The sequence below is a fragment of the Epinephelus fuscoguttatus genome, linkage group LG12 (genome assembly GCF_011397635.1).
Source record: "Epinephelus fuscoguttatus linkage group LG12, E.fuscoguttatus.final_Chr_v1".
Classification (NCBI taxonomy): domain Eukaryota; kingdom Metazoa; phylum Chordata; class Actinopteri; order Perciformes; family Serranidae; genus Epinephelus; species Epinephelus fuscoguttatus.
Genome location: NC_064763.1, coordinates 5,288,907 through 5,315,626, shown reverse-complemented (window position 1 = coordinate 5,315,626; position 26,720 = coordinate 5,288,907). Strand labels below are relative to the sequence as shown.

At 38.7% G+C, this 26,720-nt stretch overlaps 1 protein-coding gene across 1 annotated transcript in view; it reads left to right on the top strand.

Annotated features, from left to right (window-relative positions):
* The window catches only part of esama (endothelial cell adhesion molecule a), a 92,031-nt gene extending 67,034 nt beyond the window's left edge, over positions 1 to 24,997 (top strand). Inside the window, exons 2-7 of the mRNA XM_049591564.1 lie at positions 11,810 to 11,961; positions 14,347 to 14,548; positions 14,706 to 14,861; positions 18,403 to 18,525; positions 18,764 to 18,902; positions 20,383 to 24,997. Coding sequence (XP_049447521.1) covers positions 11,810 to 11,961; positions 14,347 to 14,548; positions 14,706 to 14,861; positions 18,403 to 18,525; positions 18,764 to 18,902; positions 20,383 to 20,920 — 1,310 coding nt within the window. The 3' untranslated portion in view covers positions 20,921 to 24,997. The remainder of the gene's footprint in view (positions 1 to 11,809; positions 11,962 to 14,346; positions 14,549 to 14,705; positions 14,862 to 18,402; positions 18,526 to 18,763; positions 18,903 to 20,382) is intronic.
* Positions 24,998 to 26,720: the final 1,723 nt, after the last annotated feature.

The window sequence follows — 26,720 nt, the reverse complement described above, 5'->3', positions numbered from 1 at the left end:
CAGCAGTTTGCTCAAAGTGGCTGATAACGCTCTCAGAGGAAGCGACCAAGACACTCCACCCATCTTTTTAGCATGAAAGACACTAGTCAAGTTCACCCCCATCAAAGGCTGCTCAGCTTCTGCTTTATCTACAGTGAGGCCTGTAGAAGTAAACAGGCTCAATCTGAAGTGTTTCCTGTAATTAGGAGATTTGCTCATACAGAAACACACACACAGAAAACTATTTTTCATCAAGGGACAGAACTGGCTCTGTTGTGCCTCCATAGTGCTCAGAGGAATGCCAACCAAGTCATGTGTACAATACACACTTGGCTTTTAGGTTCATACTCTCAATCAAGGCATTAGGTAACAGTTTTAACACTGATATGTGGCCTCATGTCCTACCCATACATTTGCAATTTGTTGAGAGTCCTGAACTACATACAAGATTGAGCTGTTTTGTTTTGTTTTCAAAACACTAAATTTAACATACACTAATGCATAAATAACATGTGGCCGTGCTTTCCAAAGAAACGGCTCAGTTTTACTGTTGCTGTAATGAAACAGCCTGATTACATTGTCAGTGAATTACCAGCCAGTCTTATTGTTTTGCTTCTGGGAAATATCGAACCGCCAAGCCAGACCTCCGCCAAGCAGCTCGGATTTCCCGCCATTTTATTATTTTATCCACTTCGCTTCAACCGATCACCACCAGAATTGTATCTTCTGTTCCTTGTCCCATCAGCCTTTCCTGAAAATTTCCTCAAAATCCGTTCAGAACTTTTTGAGTTATTTTGCAAACAGACAAACGCCGGCGAAAACATAACCTCCTTGGCGGAGGTAATAAGGTCTTGAGCTGCTCTAGAGACAATGAATGGGAGACTGATTTTTGAGGACCCACAGAATGTTGCTGGGAAGCGCCTAATTCCAGTGCTTTTTAATGACGTGCTGCACATAGACAACTAGAAAAGCACTCAGAGAGTGCAGACCTCCGCCAAGTAAGTGATATTCCCTCCCCCTCTACATCAGATTTTGCAGCCTGCATCACAATTAGGTTATTTGCATCACTATCATTATTAGGTTATATATGCCTTCACCATGGAGACACTGTGGTGTATTTATTTCGTTTTTATTTTGTACCAACACAGAATATAATGTTTTTTTGTATTTTTCACTTTCTTTTTTTCCAACACAGAACATTAATTTCAACTTTAGTATTACAACAATATTTAGCAAGTACAACTAGACGTGCTTTCCGGCCACCAGATGGCGCTATTTTCGCCGTCTTTAGAAATTGGAATTGCAGCTGAGGCTGTCAGACGATAGACTTATTTATTATTTTATCCACTTTGCTTCAACCGATCACCACCCAAATTTTTATCATCTGTTCCTTGTCCCATTATCCACCTTTCCTGAAAATTTCATCAAAATCCGTTCATAACTTTTGGAGTTATTTGCAGACAACAAACAGAAGCGAAAACATAACCTCCTTGGCGGAGGTAACAATATCTTGACACTAACATCAGCCAGGTAGCTAACATAAAGCTACATTAACAGCGGGTTGACACAGTCAATTTCAAGCTTACAAAGCAACCGGTTATAAAAGCACAACATTCACCTGCAGCATCCAGTGTCTGCCAGCTGATCTGCTCCCCAAAAAATGAGCTTTTCTGTCCAGACTGTGATGGTACATAGAAGCCTAGCTAAAAAAGTGGCAGTGACATCACTGCCGTTTTTCTAAAAAGTTCAGAGATTTTCAACTTCAACCGCTCAGAGGGGTTGCAAAAAAAAAGGACAGAGTCCTCTAAAAAAAGACACTGGCCGCAGCACTTTTTCTCCTGGCAGACTCATACGCTCTCTCCTCACTGAGAACGACCAGGAAAAAAACTAAAAACGCTGCAGCTGAGAAGAAAACGGTATGTGTACACAGGCGCTTATTCGATTATAGTGTTCTCAGTTCTAAAACAGAAAATGTACCTATATACTCAGAACATTCCCCTGAGTGCTGTCATTGTCATCTACAACATCTTCAACCATTCATTGTCTATGGAGCAGCTCCACACTTTATACTTGATGACATCACAAATTTGAGTTTTACCACTCTAGTTTTTGGATTTGGAATTGCTCATGTTAAATAATATTTTTTGGACTGTCAAAAACATTTTGAAAATGGGTGTAATTCCCTTTGAAAAAAAATAAATGTGGGGCAGGGGCGTAAAGCGGGTGGGCCAGTGACTCCTTCCATACTTCCTGTCCCCCTACTTCCAGTGCCCTTGCTAGGACCACACCCATCTTCTCACTCAGCCTTCACTTTGATCTGAACTACACACCTGTAATGTACATGACTGCATCTTACACAGTTGTTAAGCTATTACATTGACAAAGTCCAGAGACAGACAGACAGACAGACAGACATAACACCTGCTGAGGCACTCAAAACCACTTCTGTGGTAGTTCTTGCTACAATAGAACCACATCTAGCCATGTGGATACACACACATAGACTAACAAGTTGAAAACGATTCCAGCCCGACCGTCACAGCTGGTAATAATCACTGTATTAAAAACACTGTTTAATATACAGCTCTGATAATTCAAGGTTCAGGAGCACAGCAGTCAGAAAAATGGAAGAAATGACAGGACTGTATGTAAGCCCTCAACACAGTCTGACAGGACAACATTAAATCAAAAATTGTTCAAACTGTTATCGATCTGTGTACATATATGCATATTATACTGGGGGTTGGGTGGCGCAGGGCACCATGACAAAAAAATCTTTTGAAGGGGTGCTGTGGTTTAAAAAGTTTGGAAACCACTGCTTTAAGACAATGATGTTTCCAAATATCCACCTCCCTGCCGTTCGTAAAGTCCTGTTACAAGTGCACACTTATGTATAAAGACATAAAGATGAATTAAAGCTGATCCACCTAACCATGAAACACCTTGTTAAATCAGACTTAGTGAAATTCCCTCATTACCTCCAGTGTGAGACATGTAGACCTCATTACTCCCTTCATTCTCTCCACACCGAACGAACTGGCTTCCATCTGCCCTGCCATCAGTCACCATGGAATATTTAAAGCCAATCGTCATGCAGCCTGCAGAGTGGATTTCAGACCTGCCACACTGGGAAAGATTAAGCCTCACTGACCAAATTAAGAGTGAAGAGTGAATGTTATGAGTGTGATTCATGTGGCCTTTTCATTTCTCTATTTATCCCTCCATTTTTCCATCTCTCAATACATTCATTCATCTTTTCCCTGGTGGGGTGCACTCTCATTGGAATCGGGAGGATTTCTGTCAGGAAATCTTCTTAAAGCATCACTTGGCAAGATTTTTATGGAAAAAAAATACACCCGTCTGATCAGGCTAAATCATGAAGAGCAGCCCATCCACACTAATGAGGAGCTGAAGATTTGGCCCATTTTCCGCAATGAAATGTTGGTGTGGGAGGGATCCCTGCTGTGAGGTCTTGTTTGCACACTACAAGTCACCAATTGCAGCTTTAGAGCAAAATACTACATTTTCTTTTTCACAATAGTAGGCACCATATTATTGCAAAGCTGGACTCATCAGCAACAATGGAACCTCTAAGGTCCTCCTGATCCCACATACCCACAAAATTTCCACCGAAGTAGCTCTGGTTCTTCAACCAATTTCGTTCAGGATTCTTGTAGCCATAGTGCTATCTAGCAAACCAGCCCTTATTTCCACCAATTTTGCACTATAATTTAGGGTGTGTCATCAACACAGGATGTTGCACGTGCACAAGGGAAATTAAAAGTAGTAGCAAAATTGCAGATTTACATTGATTACCTGTTATCTTTTTTTCTGTTATACATATATTTGTCTTTACCCACAAAATCAGGCAAAGACCAACTAATAAAGAGACCACTGTACAAGCCTTCTTTACAACTTCTTAATTGGCCCCTCCATCCTCTCTTTCTAACCTTTAGAATATGCCATGCCAACTGATGTCATCATGGTTTGCACATGAAGAAAACCTGCTATTTTTTTTGTTCAAGAACCAGGTTTTTGGGTTCTGAACCAACTATTTGGTAGAGATGAAGGGAACGGGATCTGTGTTGGTGGAAGAGGGATCACTGAAAGAAATATTAAAAATTTTTGGAAATATGCTTATTTACTTTCTCACCAAGAGTTAGATGATAAAATTGATACCACTCTATCTGTCAGTCAATTAGGAAAATACAGTAAGGAGAAAGTTAGTTCAGCACAAAGACAGAGGGCATGTCATGTTATAGTCCAGCATATAACCCCCAGAAAAAAACACAGTTTACCATTTTTGCACTTTGGTTTTTATAAGGATTAAATTAAGTAGATATACCATGTTAGTGAGCTTTAGAGGTGCTGGTAGGTGGATGTTTTTACTTTTTGGTCAGAGCCAGGCTAGCTGTTTCCCCCTGTTCCTTGTCGTTATGCTAAACTAAGCTAATAAGTTGATGGCTGTAGCTTCATGTTTATTCTACAGACAAGTGTGGTTTTGATCTTCTCATTTAACTCTCCACAAGAAATGTACTAGAATGCCTAAAATGTCAAACTCTTTTAGAATTGGATTCATATGAATTAGACAAGTCCAAACATTCAAACCCTACATGCTGTTGCTTAAAGAATCTAAAGAGTCTATGATTGTGCTGTCATTCATGACATGTTCTTTTAGATTTTTATTTTATGTCCGTACATCCATCTGTCCATCCATTCACCCATCCATCCATCCATCCATCCATCCATCCATCCATCCATCCGTCCAACTGTCCATCATCCATCCATCCATCATCCATCCATCCATCCATCCCACCTTCTCCCAGAGACTTCGAGCAGCCTCTCAGTGGAGTCTGTTACAGGCTTCCTGCAATCATCAGAGAGCTGTTCCACAGTTACTCGTTGCATTTATGTTTAAGCCTCTTTCTGCCATCTTTACATGTCCACTGATCCGACCATCCATTCATCAGTCAACACCTCTCCAGACAAGAGGTCTGCTTCTCACTGCTACAGCAAATCTACTTGGGACCTAGAGTGAAATTGACACAATGAATCTATTCTACGTCTTGTCCTTCTTCTCTCCTACTTTTCAACACCTTTCCTTCTTCCAGTGTTCTTTTTTATTTTTTTCAACTATCTCCTGTCTGTTTCCCAATGATTTCAGTGGCATGAATCTTGCACCTATATAACATACACATTCTCTGTGTCTTTCGTCTCTGACACTTACCAGCTCCATCTATATCCACAGTGCCAGAGAAGCTGATACCTACACCTGCTCTCTGTAGAGATCTCTTTACGTGGTGCGTTGTTGCAGTTCTAATTTCAGCTTTGCCACAAAAGCATAAGAGGTGTTCATTAGAAAAGACATTATTTAAAATTGGAGCTTACAGAGGAATTTTCTTAACATCAGGGAGAAACAAGTTTGTAATCTTATTACAGTGAGCTCTAACCAGTATTTTAATGATAATTTATCAGATGACAATGCTGGAACCAGTGTGACAGTGTGAATGTTGTCTCTTGTAGTGATACATGTAGAAAGAATCATCACCTGAATAAGAAGCTCCTCACAACTTTATGGAAATTTAATGGTTTTCATCCCATTGTTTAGCTGTCCAGCCACAACTGTTTCAGTTCACTCTCATCTTAGCAGGCAGCTGTTTTAAGAGGAAAAAGTTCCAAAAACCTGCTGTGCTCAGCAGCACTTACACATGGTGGAGCATTTAGCAGCTAAAGAAACAGATATTTCCCTCAGGAGTTGGTTGAGACCAAAACAGAGTTAAAACTCTGAGCTCTTTAGCAGATACGATTCCTGATGGTTTGTCTTATTGTTCACTGGCACGGTAATTATGCTCTGCTCTTTCAACATTGGATTGTGTTGTTAATGTGTTAACAGTAGCATCAAGACAGTCTTCAGGTTTCTCTTTTTGAATGACAGACTACCGCTGTCTGCTAGTGTGGGGAGTTATTTCCTCTCACGCAGGTGCAGAATGTGTGCTCATGAGCAGTGGTGGCTCCTACCAAATTTCTCAGGGGGGACAATTGTTGTGATGATGGCTGAGGTGACCCGTTCAATGGATAAATTTGAATTAATTTGGCTCTACAATGACTGAACAATCCACTGTGGTCATCAACAGACTAATGTGTTCCCTTCAATGTATATGGTGACTACGGCCCTGTCAGCATGCATAATTAGGTTACAGTTGTCTGGGTGTGCAAAGGTGAAGTGGCTGGTCTTGTCATACAAATTTTAATGGAGTGTCAACTGGACAATATGGAGATATTTGCATCTTGAAAGCTGGACTACAATTGTGGATAGACAGGGAGAAACACACGCAAGCCTAAGACGTGGTAAGATACGATATTCCTCACTATATGAAGTGACTGATAACAACATCTGTATCATGGATTGTAAAGAAATTCGTCAGGTTTTTATTTTGTAGACAATTGATCTGGATTTATAGCGTGATGGGATGACAGCACAATGATGTGTGTGGTATCACTGGAAAGCTCTGCTCCTGCGCTTTCATGTGATATGCGTGGCATTTCTGTGCCAGTCTGCATTCGTGAGTAATCCATCCAAGAGTAATGTGTGTGCAAAGCTGTATGAAAGCTCTGTTATACATCATTTTAGTGTAACTTTATCATTTTTTTCGCTGTGAAAACATTGGACTACGACAAGTGTCCGACAAAGCTGCAGTTCCGCTGTTTCATGTAATATGCGTGGCTTCTCGCCAACGGTCGCGGAGAAAATCCATGGAGAGGAACGAACAGGTGTGAATTTGGGCACACTATGTGTCGTTTCTTTTTAACCTATATGGAAATGTGGAAATGCTGGAAATGTTAGCCATGTTGATCTTGAATGTGACCATTGCGCAGTGGCGCTGCCTCATGTGATGTCGGAATAATCAGGAAAATGAGTTTCCGACCGTAAAGCGGGCAAGCCCTCCCGGAACCCATAGAGATTGCGTTGGAGTGCCTGCATTTAGAAAAAAAAAAAGCATTTTACATGGAAGTCTATGAGAGTGAATGGGGGCGATTTCCAGCCAGGCTGATATCGCCCCAGAGGGCCGGAACGCAACTTCACACTGCATCTGATTGGATATTCAGAGTCAGGATGAGCTGTTTCAAGTGAAAATTATCAGAATAATTAATATATTGTGTGTATATATGACAATAATGATGATGATAATCATACATTTATTATCATCTTTCTTTTCTTTTGTGGCTCGAGGACGGGCGGCGCCCTATCGCCCTCTATTGGCCAGCCGCCTCTGCTCATGAGCAACTTTTTGCTGAGACACGGTGATGCAGCAGGAGGCCTTCCTCACTGAAGACAGTTTGGTGTGTCTGGACCTTTACTTGTGTCCAATTTTGACATATGGACATGATAAGTACTAGCCAATCACAGCACAGTAGGGCAGGGCAAGGCAAAACACTTGCTGTGTCTACAGCTTGTTTCCACTGCCCTCAAGTGGTCAAAATGTAGTTATCAGAGCTTTAATGTGAAAGAAATGTCAAAGGTTTTGCATTGTTATGTGACAAGAGCTTAAAATCTTTCTTAAAAATCACACCACATCAATGTTTTTCTCTCTTTAGCTGATGTCCTACTGGTTCAGTATTTTCTATGTTACCACCCTACTGCACTGGAATAAGCGAGCAGGACACTTCTGAAGTGCTGTTTCATTGTGACTTTGAAGCAACACTAGGGAACTTTGCAAGTTGGTGGCCCCAAATGGCAGTAAGCCAGAGGCAACTATTTGAACACTGAGGACTTCAGTACCCAGATGCCATGTACCATGATATGAGGAGACCAAGTGTCTTCTTTGTAGTGTCTAGCAAGTGCAGATATAGTGAAGAGGTGCAAGTATCACTGATAAGTCTAGACAGAACACTACTTCAGACTTTTTGTGCTTACATTTGATTGCATCACTTCCTGTGCATGGAGAAATATTCTTTTTTGTTACAATGGTAGCACCCGATGGCACCAATTAGTAGGAATGTCTTGCTGTTTATTCCCTGTTGCAGTACAGTGTTGTAGGATACTACAGTATTCAATGCATATGTCTAAAAATCTTGTGTGGCTTTAAAATCACCATTTTGGAGTACAGTGTAGTAGATGGTGTTTATGAGGCTGTCATTAGCCAGATTCCAATCTTTTTGCATTAGTATTCACATGAAGGCCATGCCAGTCACACTGGTTAGCACACACACCATAGAGAAATCTCATCAGTTTTAAAAAATGTGCATGCACCTGCCACATTTCTGCATCGTATGCTTTCAGGTGAACACACATACACACACTGAAGAGCTGGCAGCCATGTGCAGCTGATCACAACTGACCCAGGTTCACCTTTCCTTAGTGTTGAAATTGTTAAAAGGAATATTTATTTCTGGGGAAGGGACTGAAAGACAAAGATACATCCTGCTTAGAGGAGAGGTGGAAAGGTCAGAGATGAGAGAGAAAAAAGAGAAGACCAAGAGAGAGGTGATGTGAGGGTAGTGTGATGGAGAGGTGTGTTTGTTTGTTTGTTGTGTGTGTGTGTGTGTGTGTGTGTTTCAGTCACCATCTTTTATACTATCTCTGTCTGATTATCTCTGTCATGGTTGCTGGGATGGACAGAGAAGTAAAAGTGCAGATGCACGCTCTCTGTTTACTGAAAACATGATCCAAATCTGTGTCATTTTTCACCAAAGGAAGGAGTGGCCGGCAGTTGAGACAATCTCAAAACCCTTTATTGCCGCAAGAAAAAAATATTTACAGGAAGTAATTACATACAGTAAACGAAGTACAGTGATCTTTACTGAGCATTAGCAAACACTGTCTCATTTGAATATGTTGTCACACAGTTACAGTGTACATGAATGAATATAGGTAATTTTACTGACTAGTGACACATGAAGTGGAAATCACCTATGGAATTATTTTCAGCAGAAGGTGTAAATGCAAACATGCAGAGAGCTTGGTGTTTTGGCTCTCTTCTGCCCCTCTCTGGTCTTACATACACACTACAGTTTACTCTGACAGCGAGCCTCAGAGTAGTTCATCACAGGCTGCTCCAGATACATGAACTTTACTTACTTTGTCACTTAACAGCCTCAGGTGGATTCACAAGCACATTTCATTTAGCTCAGAGTTTGAGTCTGTGGTACTGAATGCAGTAATAAACTAAATCGAGTTATTAAAGACACTCCTAATCGGTTTAGCACAGACTGTGAAAACCAAAAAGGAATAATAAGATTTACTTGGATTCATGTCATTATTGGAAAGTTTAAGTATCTGTAAGGGACTGTTTGTTATTTAGAAGGCAGAAGGGGGTGGTGCAAAAACGGGTAGACACGTCAAATAATTTTTGAAGCACTGAGGAGGGAGTATTGTTTTTAATTTTGGCTTAAGGGAGGGGCATACAGCTTTAAATGGCTGTATTTTATTTTATTTTTTTTTTTACTGCCCATTTTCAAAGAAAACAAGGTATGTTTTCTTTAAATGTTGCCAAAATGACACCATTTATCATAGCCAGAAACTGTAAATTAACAGAAATTATCATTTGATTTTCAACACATTACGTGAAACAAATGCTTCCATCAAGAAAAACCATAATCAAATCTGAGCTGAAAATAGTAATATTTCATCAAAATCTCTTTATTCTACATTTAGAATATGACCGAAAAAAAACAAACAAAAAAAAAACGTTTGCACAAACCAAGCGAAATGCACAACAAAAAGGACAAAAAGGAAAAACCAAAGCTTTATTTAACTCCAGGTTTTCAAACATCAAATGGTACATTTTAAAAACTAACAATAATTTATAGTGGAAGGAGGGCTCAAAGTCAAAAATTTTTTGGCTCAAGTTACTCAAAGTAGAACAGTCCCTAATAAGTTGAATATTTAGATATTTATTTGATTATTGCATGTACAAGTGACAAAGAGGATAGCATCAAGAAGCAGATACCAATATGTGTCCTTGCGTATGTTGTGTGCTTTCTAATCAGTTACTACTGTGAAGAGCCATCCCTCTCCTCTGATAAGTAAAGAACAGTCCCTAATAAGTTGAATATTTAGATATTTATTTGATTATTGCATGTACAAGTGACAAAGAGGATAGCATCAAGAAGCAGATACCATATAACTTGTTTAGAAACTGTTGTTCTGAACTTAGTAGCTTGATGACAGACATCAACTTGGAAGATGTGATTTGTGGAATTTTGAAGACTTAACCTCCAAAAGTGCTCACCTGCATGGATATTCTCCCAACTTTGGTTGGTAGGAGCAACATTTGTAATGATCTTTATGATTGCAGAAAGGCTTGGCATGGCCGTTATTATCATTTATAGCATGTCAAATCTCCTCATCACTTTTTTTAGAGATGAAAAATGGTAAGCTCTGTGGACATGCAGCCTGACAGACTGACTTCTTGGACCAACTTGTTTAGAAACTGTTGTTCTGAACTGTGTTTTCACCGAACCACTTAGTAGCTTGATGACAGACATCAACTTGGAAGATGTGATTTGTGGAATTTTGAAGACTTAACCTCCAAAAGTGCTCACCTGCATGGATATTCTCCCAACTTTGGTTGGTAGGAGCAACATTTGTAATGATCTTTATGATTGCAGAAAGGCTTGGCATGGCCGTTATTATCATTTATAGCATGTCAAATCTCCTCATCACTTTTCTGAATAATGTGGGATCAGATCATAACTTGTCAGATGTGTCAAATATGTGTTCTTATGATGTTTTTGCATGACATATGAAGTGTCTAGTTTTATTATGCCTCTGCGTCGGCGAAAGCCGTAGCCAGAGACATAATAAAAGTTGTCTGTCCCTCCATATGTCTGTACATCCATACATCCATCTGTCAGATGTGGCACAAACATCCACATTGAGTTAGTGATGAACTGATTTGAATTAAGTCAAAGTTTAAGGTTACTGTGACCTCATCTGTTGCATTCTCATGAATGTGGTATCTTGAGAAAAGCTACAGGAAATTTCTTCAAATTTGGCACAAACATCTACATGGACTTAGGGATGAACTGATTAGACTTTGGCGGTCAAAGGTCAAAGTTCACTGTGATCTTGGGTCAGTCTCTGTCTCATTTTGTGATATCTCAAGAAGGCATTGAGGGAATTTCCTCAAATTTGGCACAATCATCTGCTTGGACTCAAGAATGAGCTGATTAGAATTTGGTGGTTGACTGTCAAATGTCAAGGTCACTGTGACCTCACAAAACATGTTTTTGGCCATAATTCAGGAATTCATACGCTAACTATTACAAAATTTCACACAAATGTCTAATAGGATAAAATGGTGAAGTGGTGATATTATATATCCAAAAGGTCAAAGGTCAGCTTCACTGTGACATCATAATGTTCTGCAAAAACACTTTCCTGGCCATTATTCAACGTAATAACTCAGGAACAGAAAGGGAGACATTTGGTCAGATACTGAATTGGTGACACTAATCTTGGGTGTCCACCTTGAAACTGTGCTGATTGTATAGATCTTCTGTGCTGCTGGGGGGAAGATGTATGTGAAGCATCCATGTTTTCTCAGACATGGATGTAAACTGTAACTGCAACTTAACTGGTTTGTGGAGGCATACAACCCCAAAGCGGAAATTCTAATTGAAAACCACAGCGGAATGAGTAATGGCATAATATGAAATTCAAAACCTGTTTACAACTGTGTCAGCTTTGCAAGAACTGTTTTTAGTGCTGATATAAATACAGATTTATTAAGCCTTACAATGAATATGGATAAAACCCTGACCCGCTTTGCAGAGGGGTCACACTGACAGTTTTCCTTTCTCTCCCCCTTACTCTTCCTCCATCCAGGGATATGGGCCCAGATCCAGATGCCCCAATCCAGTATGGATGCGATCAAGGGTCAGATGGTGGTGCTGAGGGCCTCGTACATCACAGAGCCAGGCAGTGACCTGAGCACCAACACCATCCTCTGGAATTTTTTCTCTAACAACAGCCAGCTGGTAAGGAAGTGACTGGAAGACCCTACCAACAGTCATACATATGTGGAAAACACTGAAGTGATATTTTTTCATATCTTGCTCTACATTCAGTATACTACAGTATCTACAGCAGCAGCTGTGGCTATACTATCTGGGATTACCAACAATCTTTGCCTGTCTTTACACTGTTAATCTGGCAAAGCTCTTCTTTTGTAAACCCCCAGAAATTAATCCAAGAAAAAGGTTTAGGGTTTTCATACAAACACTATATTATGTCCTTACTGGTTTAGTACATCCTGCTGTAGTTTTTCTGCTTTATGAAAGTAAGAGATGAATGTGTTTTCCAAATCAGAATATTTATGAAATCATCACTCTGGTAAAGCAATAAATAAAGCAGAGAGGTCTTGCATAACAAGTCCCAGCTGAACAACAATTATCTGGAGACCTGGCCGTGGCTCAGCTTACGTATCAGCCCAGGTCAGATTATTGGGCTATGCAGATGGACAACCCAAAAGAGGATCACAATCAAAAAGGAAATAGGAAAAAGAGAACTCTGAGAGCTGGAAAAGACACAGTAGCTCAAAAGTGAAGCTTTTTGTTTTTTCATGTGCCCAGACAGCCATCCAGCATCTCGCTTTGCTTCACTGTCATTTGGAGCCAAAAAGATGAAAAAAAAGAACAAACTGTCACTACCTCAAAGACAAACCTAGATGCCACAGGAGAGTTGTATGTGTATGTTACAGTGATGCACAGCCATCTCCACAGTATGCAGTCCAGCTAATGTGAGGTAATTGCTTTTGCCAAACAGTCAGTTTGTTGAAAATTGAAAAACCAGTTCAGTTTTGATTTTTCCAAACAAGCAAAAATATTTTTTGATTTCTATCCGACTGGATCTTGTAATTCAGTAAAATGGATGAAATTATTCACTAATTTGGCTTTCCTGTATGTCACATGAGGTTTTGGTGTCTCACATCTCACTTAGGTGGCCTCCATGCACTAAGTGGTTACAAACTTACAAACTGTCCAGCAGTTTTTGACAGGTTTTTCTCTGACAGAGGTGAAGTTAAGTTTTAATCAGCAACTATGTGAGAGGACACAAGTTTAAACCTGCAGACTAACATGTTGCAGATAAAAAAGAGGAAAAAAAAGAAATTCAGGCTTTAATGAAGTTATTTCATATTACTGCCTTCATGGAAACCACAACATGAGACAGGAGTCCTCAGGATAAAGCTAACCCAGGCCCCCAGGAAAGCCGCTCAGCCTTGCAGCCAATCTTTCTCACGTCTGTAAAACAAATTCAGTTATGACTCTTTCTATTGTTTTTTTTTTTTTTTAAATCCAAGGAGGTTTCATATTGGTAAAACTTAACTGGAGCTGAGAAAATCCATTTAAAAATCTGTGACGTCATCACAATGTAGAGTTTCTGAGCTGAGCAGGACTCACAGGCGGTGCCAGCAAGAGAAATTCTACTGGGCATATTCAGTGGACCGCATACTGCTGAAGTAAACCCAGAAGCTACAAAACTTTTTTGGCATATGTGTGACTCCTTTGAAATGAATCGGCGCCATCTTGGTGTCCAATATCTAGTTAAAAATTATTAAAAATCTATGAGCTAACCCCCTTTATGCCAGATTAATTGATGTTTTTGTAGAAATCTGATGGAATTGACAAACTTCTGGGACACATCTTTACACGGCCAACATTATCATTAAAAAAATATTTTAAAACAAAGATGATTATGGCAGTAGATTTTTACACCAAAGTTATCAGTATGTACTTTTAGTTTTAGATTTTTGAAACCTTTTAAAACATTTTTTAATTGTTTGAAACTGTGATTTATTTATTTTTTCGTATAAATAAATCCTTTAAAAATAATATTTCACCCCAAAAACAGTATTGGTGTGTTGATATATTAGAATTTTGAATCTTTTTTTTTGTAAGGACAAGATTGGTCACAGTTCTCAAGAATGGGTAAATTCAAATTCAGTAATCACACTAGTTTGGATTTTTTCTCTGAACAGTGTTATGTGTGCCAGCACAGTGAGGGTTGCAGTTAGGGTTGAATTGATTGAAAGGGGCCACAGAGTTGCACCACATGACTCCATAAGAAGATTTTATCAGTGGAGTACAAATTGTGTTCCATGTAACTCAGTTTACTCTGTAATGCATTCAACCAAATGTTTGAAAAAGCCAGTCACAAATTTGTGGGCAGGAGATGTTAGGATTAAAAAATCCTTCTAATTCTTTTGAACCAAGATAACCCCCAAATGCAATCATATTGACATGGATGTCAATGAAACGGGTTCCTCTGTTGTGCACAAATACTTGTTCCCAAACTGCGTACTCACAAGCCTTTTATTTCCTGTTTCTTTAAGTCTGGTGTTGGCTCTCTGTTCTCTTCTCCAGATCATCTCCTACACCAAAGGCTCCATGAGTGTAGGCAGCGCCCAGTTTAAGGGCCGTGTTGGTTTCTTCACTAGCATGCCCTCACGGGACGTGTCGTTGTACATCAACAACACCCAGGAGTCTGACTCAGGACTCTACTTTTGCCAGGTCATCAGGCCTGATAATCCTGGCCTCACTGCTCAGCTCACCCTGGACGTGAAGGGTAAGTACCAGATCCTGCTTGACAAGACATGAATGTGCTTCACCTCTCCTGCACTATAGTTATACTCCTATACTTCTTGTAAACTTGACTGATTGAAAGACATACATCATGTTGTATAATCTAACAAAGTAAATATTGTCTGATCCTCTCATGTCAGTCCCTCCTGCTGTTCCTAAGTGCTCTGTGTCAGGGAAGGCAGTGCTGAAGGGAAATGTGACTCTGAGCTGCACATCCAGCTCTGGGAAGCCCATTCCTCTGTACAGGTGGAAGAAAACCAGCCCCACCTCGGAGGTCTTCTTCTCACCTATGCTCAGTGAGTGGATCCAGCACACTACCTGGTCATTATTTTTCACTCTGCAGCAACATTTACATACCTGCTCCTGTTACTGGAGTGTTCAGCTACAGTAATGTCGGTAGAGTATCCTACCAACTTGTATAAAATATTCATTATTTCTGTTGTTTTTTGTTTTTGTAACTTTGGGACTTACAAATTTGAGGCCAAAGCCTATTTAATGTGATGAAGGCCCTGTGTGTAGAGTTGCTGTGTGGCCCAGTGAAGAATACCGGCCTAGGTTTTCAAGTTGACCAAAAATGTAATTCTTAATTTTATTTATTTGCCTTTATGAAGATGCTATTTACTTAAAACCAAAATCTTACTTTCAAAATATGTGTTTTAAGCATTTTAAATGAGAATCATGTGACAACACCAGACAAAATGTCATCCAGGATAACAGATGACATTATGGTGTAACTGAAAATAACAGTTAACCTTTATAACAAAACTGTTATTCAGTATGACAAAAACTCAGTTTGAACCTTTATCAGGCAGTTGTCTTGGCTACCTATAGAAATCGGCCACCTTGAACTTCAACTTTCAAGTATTAAATTGATATTAGATAAATATATTTGTAGCAAATAAACATTGGTTATATTTTTTTAGTGTTATCACAAATGACACAGGATCTTACTCCTTAGTGTACCAATGAGCAAAAAGGGTGCATTAACCACTAACAGGTCACCATTGTTTGGGAGTCTTACAGGGTCTTCCTGTCTGATAACACGTCAAAATAAAATGCCGCTAAAAGTACGTCCCAATACTTGTTATTCTGGGTGACACTAACTACCAGTTTTCGGACAAAATGCTCCAATGCATAAAATTAACTGAATGTCATATTTTTTGTAATATTTAAATATATTGATATCAACACTTGTACAATAATGCAGAGACTTTAGGTTTTAGGGGGTCAGTCATCTGGTGTGATATTTTATGAATATAATGTCTGCCAAACTAAATCCTTGAAATATATTTTCATTTCACTTGATAAACCGAGATTAATAGATTCAATAAACATGTTTATTATGAACAGTTTCCTTATTTTCTCTTCATAAAGATGCTGACTAGCGGTGTAACATTACACATATTCGTAATGAACTGTTCGGTGTGAGGCTTTTGTTGCAGTACGCAATACAAACAGAACTATCCTTTTGCACTTGGAAAATAAGATATACAGTTTAAACTGTGTTTAATATAATGTTCTCAGAGTCACTGCACTTGACAAGGAAGCCCATATGTTGAAAAAGGCATCAGTTTTTTTTTAATGTTTTTCATGTGAAAGGTTATATTAAAGGTTGTTTCATAAATGTGTACAATTGAATTTGTGCTCATTCAAAGATACATAATGAATGAATGAATGAATGACTTTAAAGCAGTTATATTTTTATTTTATAGATTTCTTTGTTGCCCTGGAAACAAAGGGAAAATAAAAAAAACAACAAAAACTGAATATACAATATAAAAACATCAGTATGAGCTGTTGGCCAAATTATTATTTTAAACATGTTGTTTATAACTACAACTAGTCCAAACCCACTGAGTACAGCATACCATACCATGACTTAGTCATACCAAAAATAACGACAGAAAAAAACAACAACATTCGGCCACAGGGGGAGCCACAGCGATCGGTTGCATTTTAGCCATTTTTAAGCATTTTTCTGTTGTTATAGCGCCACCCAGTTGCCAATTAGAGTTAAATTTCTCCAGTCACCTTGAGGTGTCCTGTTCTACATATCTGCCAAGTTTAGTTAAAATCAATGCGGCGGTTAGGCCTAGATAAGAAATTAGCTCTCTAGCGCCCCCATTTTGTTTGATCAAAAAAAAAAAATAAAACTGATTGATTGATTGATTGATTGATTGATCGATTGATTGAATGATGGAGGGGTCCCCTAAGATTATGTGTGGTAATATGCCTACAAAGTTGCGTGGTGATCGGTGAAACCCTTGAGATGTTATACACCTTTATGTGATGAGCCACGCCCTCCACAGTATTCATTCAATTTCAATCAATTTAAATTTTATTTATAAAGCCCAATATCACAAATCACAGTTTGCCCTAGATTATGTTCACCGAGTTTCATGCAGATCAGTCTTCCTAAGAAGAGATCGATTTTAAGTGTTTTTCAAAAAATTCAAAATGGCAGAAAATCTATATAACCGAAAGTTATAGGTTCAAATTTGTTCCTCATGAGGAGAGGCATCTCTATAAAAGTTTCATGTCAATGCCCATTCAAACTTTGCAATTTGAGTCAGTTGCTATAGCGCCCCCCTTTGGCCAATTTGATGTAATATTGCTTCATTCGCATCCTCCCATGACCCTCTTCCACTGTGCCAAATTTCACATGGATTGACCAAGTCAGTGAGGAGAAAAACGTGGAACACAGACACACACACAGACAGAGTTTTCGTCATTATATAGTAAAGATACTGACACAATACTGAATTTTAGTTTTTATTAGAAGCTGTAGTCATTTATGTTCTGTGACACTTTAGAAGATGGGTCACTCAAGTATACCTCCATCATTGTTACAAGTCAAATAATATAATTTTATAATGTTAGTTTTAATAAATAAATGAATTAAAATAACATTTTTAAAAAAGGACATTTCTCTGGCATTTCTACATTTTCGCTGTATGGAAAACGTACCTTACTGTGACACCAGTGTATCGTACAAAACCAAACAGCAAATTTTGTGAACCATTACATGTGTACTTTTGACTTCAAATTTGCATTCATTGACCAACATACATTTTTTTAAATTATTCATGTGGCATTGCATTTTTGGAAGCTTACAAAATCCCAGTATTGTATTTTAGATGGTGTGGTGATGGTGGTTCTGTTACAGTAGGAGATTCTCTTTTTCTGATTCCGTCCATTCATCTCTTAAAGGGTATGGTTAATTTTAAAGGTAAAGGTCAACTTTTGGGGGAAAGAAGCTTGTTTTCTTCCTTTTGTTTTCTTGCTGAGAGTTCAATAAGCGTATATCTACGTTTGGACAGAAACATGCTGGCTGTGTCCTATCTTAATGCTAAGCCAAGCTAACAACCTGCTGGCTATACTGTAGCTTCAGATTAAAGGGGAAAATATCACAGGGATATCAATCTTCTTAGCTGATCCAACCCTCTCTTTAGGAGAGTGAATACATTTATTTCCCCAAACCAAATTTTATGTTTCAGTACTTATTAGCAGCTTAGTATTATAACACATCTCCTGCTGTGCTCAAGAAATATCTTTGGCATTGTCATTTTCAAAGGATGTATTTAAGTTTGTTGTCATGTGCAAAGGCTGTTGGATATATAGGTGTATATATCAAGGCAAATAAGAAATAAAAATGTATCATCCAAAGAGCACAATAGAATAAACTCTCAAATTAAGCATATTCATAACTGTGCCAAAGCAATGGATTCCTCTCCAGTGCAATCTGATTCTATGCTGTCATGTGCGTGCAAATACACCTCTATTAATGTGTATGCATGCATGCTTGACTCTAATCCTCCATGTTCAATACTGTTTTAGATGAGAAGACTGGCACTCTGAAGCTGAGCAACCTGAGCAGCAACATGTCAGGGAAGTACGTGTGCACAGCCAGCAACTCAGCTGGGTCAGAGAGCTGCGTCATCAACCTGGATATCGTCTCCTGTACGTAGCACACAACAACACAAGCAGTCATTATATGCATAGTATCAGGAAATGATACAAGGAAATGAGGTGTTCATTAGTGTTTACATACTTATAATGTGACAATTCCTGTCTTACTTTCTCATTTGAGACATTTTTTTTAAGAGAAAAAACATTCCCAGAAACAATATGTATTCTTTGTAAACGTATGTGCTTGGGAGACATGTACTCATTGTTTGTTCTGTGATTCTTCCTGTAGCCACTAAAGTGGGGATGATTGTTGGAGCCGTTGTGGGCTCATTGCTCGCCTGCGCCTTCCTTGTCCTCCTCCTCATCTGCCTCTTTTACCAGTTTAAGAGGCGGAGAGACAATGAGGACGACATGGCCAACGAAATCAAGTGAGTTCATGCAACTTACCTCCCAATAGCCTTTATCACAATATTTTATCTTAAAAACACATTTCATACGATGGAAGGCTCAAAAACAGTTATAAAGGCTGGCAGGTTTATATGAAGTAATTAAAAATGTTTCCTGTGGTGCCTGAACTGTTGAATCACAAGAAAAATCCTTTGTCTTGATGCTTCTTACGTCAACTATAAAGTACTGTAAAACTTCAGTGATAAGCCTTTAATTAAACAGTGGGTAATAAGCCTGTCTCAATTAGACACCTGGTCTGGTTGCCAAGCAGTTCATTTTTATAGAAGTTCTTTGGATGCTGAAACTAATGTTAGTTGGCTGCTTCAAGCACACATACAAATATAAATGTTTAAGCTTTTGTCAATATGGAGATGCTACACATTGTTAGCTCAGTTAGATTCTCCACAGCTCAATCATTCAGTTTGTTTTGCTGAAACTACAGTATGAAGACCAAAGAATTCAGTAATTCATTGGTCCTCATACTGGTGAACAAGAGAGATTAAAAAAAGTGGTGACTCCTATATCTGAAGCAGTCATATAATCAGAATATGTGTCCATTCCTCCATTACCTAACAAGTTATTGAAATTCCTTCATATTCTATCAAAATGGTTTTCATAAAAATGTAATCAAAGTTGTGAATATTGTTTTAACAGGATAAAGTGGTGTTGTGTTGACATGCCAGGTGCTGTAAAATGAGTGTCATAACTGTCTCTCTTTCTCTGATGCACTGTCACTTGGTGCAAAATCAAAGCCTAATTTTTATACAAGTAATATTCATACTGGTTTAAATAAATAATTTCATTGTGTTTTTCATCTTTGCTGAGTAAAAGTTTTGTGTAAAGGAATTAAAGGCCTCTCCCATATGGAGACCAGCCCCAAATATACATCTGTTGAGTTCAGTGATTTAAGCAATATTAGCCCGGGGTACTAATTAAAGTTTTACAGTACATAGGTAATGTTCAATAAAAATGAACTCTGGTTTAACAGCATGCACTTGTTGCATTTGCATGTTTTACAGAAAGACAAAATAACAAAAATATTGTACAAGAAAAAGAAAAGAGTAATATTTAAAGAGGAAATGATGTCAGGACTTATTGGTTGACTATATGTCGCCCCACTTTAGGGCTGCAACAAAATATGATTATTTTAATTAATTTGGTGATTGTTTTCTCAATTAAGCAATTTTTTGTCTTTAAAATGTCAGAAACTAGAAAAATGTTTAAGGTGACACTTTCAGATGTCTTGCAGTCTAAAACCACACTGTAGAAGGTGGAGGCAGCAAATGTCTGGTATTTTTGATGAAATTACCACAATTATTGTTATTCGACTATCAAAACAGTAGCTAGTTTATTTTTCTGTCAATGGACTAATCGGTTCTTTTTCTTTCAAATGTTACAAAATGTGGCTTGATGTTGTGTGCGCTGTAAACGGTAACCTGACTGTGTCCTGTCTGTGTCCAGGGAGGACGCTCAGGCTCCCAAGCGTGTGTCCTGGGCTAAAAGCGGCATGGGTTCAGACATCATCTCCAAGAACGGCACCCTGTCCTCCATCGCTTCTAGCCCACACCATAAAGAGCCCTCGCACCACCACAACAACAACCACCACCACCTGCAGCAGTACCCCCAGCGCCCCCCTTCGGACACTGCCTCCATAATTACCGCCACTGGCAGCATGGCCGGCTACCGCCCGTCCCGCCACCACGGAGCCTCCACTCCCACCCACTACAGCTACAACAACGATACCACCCTGCCACGAGGACAGACCATCTCCTCTGAGGCCAGCACCAACGGGAGTTCCCTGCCCAGACCAGAGCGTTACACCCAGCTGCCCCAGGCTCAGGTGCTGCCGCAGACCTACAGCCAGCCTCAGCTGCAGCTCCAGGCTGCTCCCTCCCCGCCACCGCTGCCCACCTCCACAGTCACAGCCTCCAACATCACCCGCATGGGAGGTGTGCCCATAATGGTGCCTGCACAGAACCAGGCCGGGTCTCTGGTCTAATGCTGGCAAAACAGTGCTGTCTACCGAAACAGTGGAATACTGTCCCTTCACACTCTTAGGAAGGGTCAGCTGCTGATTTTTTTTAAAGGGAACGCTTTAACTTCTATTTAGCAAAAAATTACAGTAGATGAAAAGGTCAGATTCACTTAGTGACGCTTGCTTGCGCCGAGAAGATTTCATGGCAAGACTTTCAGACACAGACTGTTACTTGCATTAAGTATACTCAAATCTTTTATACTCTGTAAGCACTGTATACATTGCAAACTATGTACTGATATGATTTTCATACATTCTTGTCCAGTATGCTCTTTTCTACATTATCAATGCATTTTTAATATTGTACTTTATTTGTTGTATTTTATTATTTTCAAAGTAGCTTTTTAATGTCGTATCATATATATATATATATATATATATATATTTTCCCTCCAGCCACACTAATTCCTCAAAGTGAACAGCAAATGGATCATCAGTGGGGGCTGTCATGTGTGTGCAGGAGTCATAGACGACCATACAGATGGAATAAGAAGAGGGTTATGCAGGTCAGCTGTACTTCCATCATCTTTACTTAAAAAATACCAAAAAAACGGTTTTATCTAGACCAAAATAGGTTTAAGCACAATATATCAGTACTGTTCAGAGGAGCTCAAAGTGAAGTTAGTGAGAACTGGGTGTAATATATACAGATCTATGTATTAATGAGCATATTTCTGTAGTGTTCTTGTGGAAAGACAGATAAAACAACATTATACATGTGATTAAGTTTGGCATTGCAAAGTATCCTAATCCTTTTTTTGGCTTTACTTCTGTTGGTGGTTCAGTTTTTTAAATGCTCTCAGATTCAATTCTTTAAACACAGATTAGCAAAAGCTTCTTATAATACTGAGCACTATTTGCAACTGCAGTGTGGTGACTTTGCTAAAACATCGTCGACACTTTAACAGTAATCATTTAAAGTTGGCTACAGAATTGAAGTTGTAAATATGATATTTATTTTCTGATAAATGTGCGACATACATATTGTTGGCCACAGTCTGTATGGAACATATAATACGGGTTATATGTTTTCCTTCAACACTGGATACTGAACCAAAGAAACAATATGTAAGGCTTCATTATTTCAACCTGTTCTCTTTATATGTTTATTCTTTATATGTTTATTTGCTTATTTAAATCAACATGACACTGAAGCATTTTTTTGTCCTGCTGAAAGCTTTTTTAAACAAACTTTCTTTCACATTTGCTTGACATTGTCACATTATGGTAACAGGAAGCTGATATCATTTCTCAAATTTCTCAAAATCAAAAACATTGTAAATTTGTTTTTATAACCCTTTTTCAATGTACAAACACTAACACCTGTTAGCATCTGGCTTTTCTATGTAATTGGAAAGGTTACAAATAGAATTCTCATCTGGGTAGTCACAGGTATTTATCAGCTCCAGCTCTGATCTGCATTGATATAAACACAACACCGGGGTGAACGCGCTAATTTTAGCCCTTTTACCGGTGAGTCTGCACCCAAGCAGCGCTCAAACATCATTCCAAATTAGTCTGCACCCAGTTTGAAAGATAGACTGAGTAAGTTAGATATATACAAAAAGAAGTAACCACTGTAACAGCTGATTTCTACTGTTTTCTAACCTTCTCTGGCCTGTCAAATGAGACACACCAGTGGAAGAAAAAAACAGAAAGGCATACTTGCCTGCTGCAGAGCTGTGTACACAGCTTTGGTCTGCTGGCAGTGGAAAAGGAGTCTATATCCTATTTTTAGTGGGTTTACCCGTGTTTAAAAACCCACATACACAATCTAATTTTGGCTGAAAACGGGTATAAGACTTTAGCAGGTGCCCTGTTTGTGCTTTGCTATCATTTCCTGGTAGAGAAGATTGAGAAGATAAAGTGTTTCTCCTTAAAGTTAGGGGAGTTATTTAGGACATTTAAAGCAACCCACATACTGTGTTAAATACTGCACTGAATTTTGGCTTAGAGTTGCCTGGGTCCAGACCTGCACTGAATTACCGGTTTAATCTGGAAAAACGAATTATGAGCGCTGCAGAGGGACTAGCAATTAGCCAATCAGACTGACACTGCTGTCAGGTTGTCGTCAAGTGGTGCACAAGAACCAATGAGGAGTATTAACAGCAGCGGCGAGTCCTATACACAAGATAGATGCAGGCTGTTCTCAACCATCATGTCTTATTAAGATCACCTGACAACGTTGTTTGTTTTACTTCGCTGCGCTCCACTCTATAAACCCCAGCAAAACAAGTATGTTTGCATGGCTACACATTGGTGTGGACTTAAATAATGTTAGATTCGGGTGGACACTGTGTTTTAGTGATTGATTAGGGAAAATGGAATCCCCGTCCACCACAAAAATCAGCTAGAGAGGACGCAGTGTCAGACTAAAGATAAAAACCAAGTGTTACTGTCTGATATCAGGCAAACCTCAAAGGCTCGGTTCTGTGCATATTTTGAATAAAACACAATTCATGTATTATGCTCCTGTTATTTTTGTTCAGTCAGTAATTATGATTAAGAAGATTAAGATTAAGGGGTATAGGAAAACTTATTCCTAAAAATGTACAGTAGACCTATATCTCAGCACTTCATTTCTATCAAGAAAACTAAACAAAATTATTTTCAAAGTTTAGATTATTATTCAAGATATAAACTTAAAAAAACCTGACAGAATAAGAGCACAGTGAAAACCTGAACAGAGGCTCTATTCACAGAGCCCTCCCTGTCTGCTAAACAGCCCTCTCCTGCAGTCAAAACAATCATAGAGCTAACAGAACAATGGCCAAGTGTCAGGGGGAAGAAAACACTGAATTTGTCAGTCAAAAAGAGGCCTTGTAAGTGTAACTGATAAACATAATACAGACAGAGAATCTTATAATAAAGTTCCTAAAATATCAAGAAAACTCGTCTGTGCAAAATTCGCATGAAATGATCTGCTAAGAACACCCTTACCACCTGTTTCCTTCCTTCAGTTATTGCGTTTACTGTTTGGGTTATTGTACATTTTCTAGGTTGTTCTGTACTGTTATTGTTATGCAATGAATATAATATGAAATATCCATAAAATATGTTACTTAATCAGAGATGGTCAGTTAATGGAATGATAGAGAAGGGGTCCCTTAAGGAAAAAGGTTGGGGACCACTGCAGCAGATGACACGGAGGACCAATTCTCTGAAAACTGCTCCACTGAGTGATTATTGAAATTCTGACATTGTTAAAAAATAAATAAATAAATAAAAATGACATTTAAAACATAATATTGCAAAGTCAGAATGTATTGAAATGGCTAAATGGATCAGGAACGTAACATAAACTTTGGTATCAAATCAATTTTTAACAAGCACTGACATCTAATTGTGGCTTGTGTCTTTCTTTCTCTGGCCACTATCAAGTCACACATTATTAGGATTTTGGGGAAAAAAAGGAAAAACAGATAAATGTATAATGATCATAATATCTATTGTGCTGTATTGTCTTTACACTGGAGCAATGATTGTGCACAGGATGTTAGAACATTCCCAAATGAATCATTTGAAACATGAGAGCATGCTTTACAGAGCATTTCCGAAAATTGACATCTCTTGGACACAAACTTGACAGGACAGTGGGAGTTGAATGTTTGATAGTTTTGCTGAGGTTTGTATTGTTTTTAGAATATTAAAGCAAAATGAAAAGAGTTGATGAGGGAATGGGGAAGTGATGAGCAAATCATTTTGATGAGTAGGACTTAGTCTTTACAGCTACAGTGATACTTTTGAACTTGTGAATGGGTCATTGAAAAAGTGTACATTGTGAACATTAAAATGTATTCAAGACAAGCCTTTATTTTTATACAGTGATGTATAAGAGCACACAAGCAGAGTTTATAAATAGTAAATGTCAGTGATGGATTGTATAACTGCTGTGGACAAACTGGTGGAAAAACCTGTGCTCATGTCTACAGTAGGTCCAAACTATGGACATGGATTTGCAGTGTGCACTTGTATCCTCCATATTTATGTTCATGGAAAATGCTTTGTATGAAATTTTCAATTAAAGAAGAAATGATCAGCTGTCTTGTGATCAGTGTGTATTTTTCCCCAAAGCTTCTAAAATGGCCATTATTTAAAATATAATAGCCTTATTGGCAGGCTTACAGCATTAAGGTGGACTGACATTCAAAAGCCGATTCTAACCTGGGATCTTATTTTTATCCAATGTGAATGAACCCGTATGATTCCATTTGCATTTAGAAAATGAAACTTTGATTTACAGTTAAGTAGGATGGGTTGCATCAGAAATATAACTTTTCGAGCATAAACCTCTGTCTATTAATCAGAAACCAGCTGCAGTGCCTTCATACTATCATCTGCCCTCCACTGGCCATCATGAGCCAGTACAGCTGGGAGATGTAATAAAAATCACCTGTTCATATGTCCTGTGTATATTTGTATATTTGAGTATTTGTAACTTGTAATATTCTCAGAATAATTTAGTTGAACTATTCATTCAACTTATGCTGCATAGGTTGCATAGTTCAACTAGAGAATATGTAATAAATTGTGACATAAATTTTAACATCTGCAGACACAACTGTTTTGATGTGTCTACTGGATTTGTTGAATCTTACCAATAAACTGTTGAAATATTACACATACTTGACAAACTACCAGTAGACAGACTATTTAAATTGTTAGCATAGTTTATATTTTTTAGTGACTATCCTCATTCTAACAGTAGTTTATGTATTTTGGTCAAGTATACCTCAGTATTTGTTGCACATTTCCAGAAGTCATCCTGAGATTTGAAGTGAACCACCAGAGGGCAGCAAATGGACTATCTGGGAAACACTAGAGAAGTTGGAGAAGAAAATTCCTGATGGACACCCTATTATCTAAATGTTAAACCTAAATAGACTGTGTCCTGTAAAGTGCTTTTCTAATCTTCCTATCACTCAAAGGGCTTTCACACTACATCTCACATTCCCCCATTCACACACTGGTGGCTGAGGCTATCATTCAGGGTGTTCGGTATCTTGCAGGGATGCTTCGGCATGTGGACTGGAGGGGCTGGGGACCGAGCCTCCAGTCTCGTGGTTGGTGGACAACCTGCTCTACCTCCTGAGCCACAGTTGCCCCCTCTTTTGTATGTCACTGTCCTGAGGCAACAAAGAGTCCTTAAAACCCTCCTACTGATAAACGTTTTAATAACATTATGTGAAGTATGAATGAAGTTTGTGAAATATTGCATTTCAAGAAACAGAGGCACATGTGGCAAAGTGCCAAAGGGGTAAAACAAATCTGACAGTTTAAATCAAGATATCTTGCTGGGAAAAGGACAGGCATGCAAATCACTTTTAGGAAGCATCATTGATGGTTTAAAGATATGTTTCATGTATTATATTTATTTTTAAATTGTGATTTTCCATTTGTTGCCTCAAGGCAAACTTGTGCAGTTGGGCTACTTGTTAGATGTATTATGACGTACAGTAATGGCTCTGGTCAGTGTTTTTTATGATGTACTAAAACTCACTGTGGCAATAATGGACACAGGGACATCTGGTCCAAACCTGAACCTGACTGAGTGGTTCTGGTCCCGTCCTGCTGAGGACAGTAAGCTTCAGGACAGTGTCAACATGAATGGATCTGACCAATCAGGTTTGAGAGACAGTACTGTAAGTTTCATCAACACACAGAAACCATACAATCTGTGTAGGAATAGATATTCCTGTAACCAGTAATGATCCATACTTGCTATTTATGTCAGGACACAGAGCATTTCATGAAGTGTAAAATG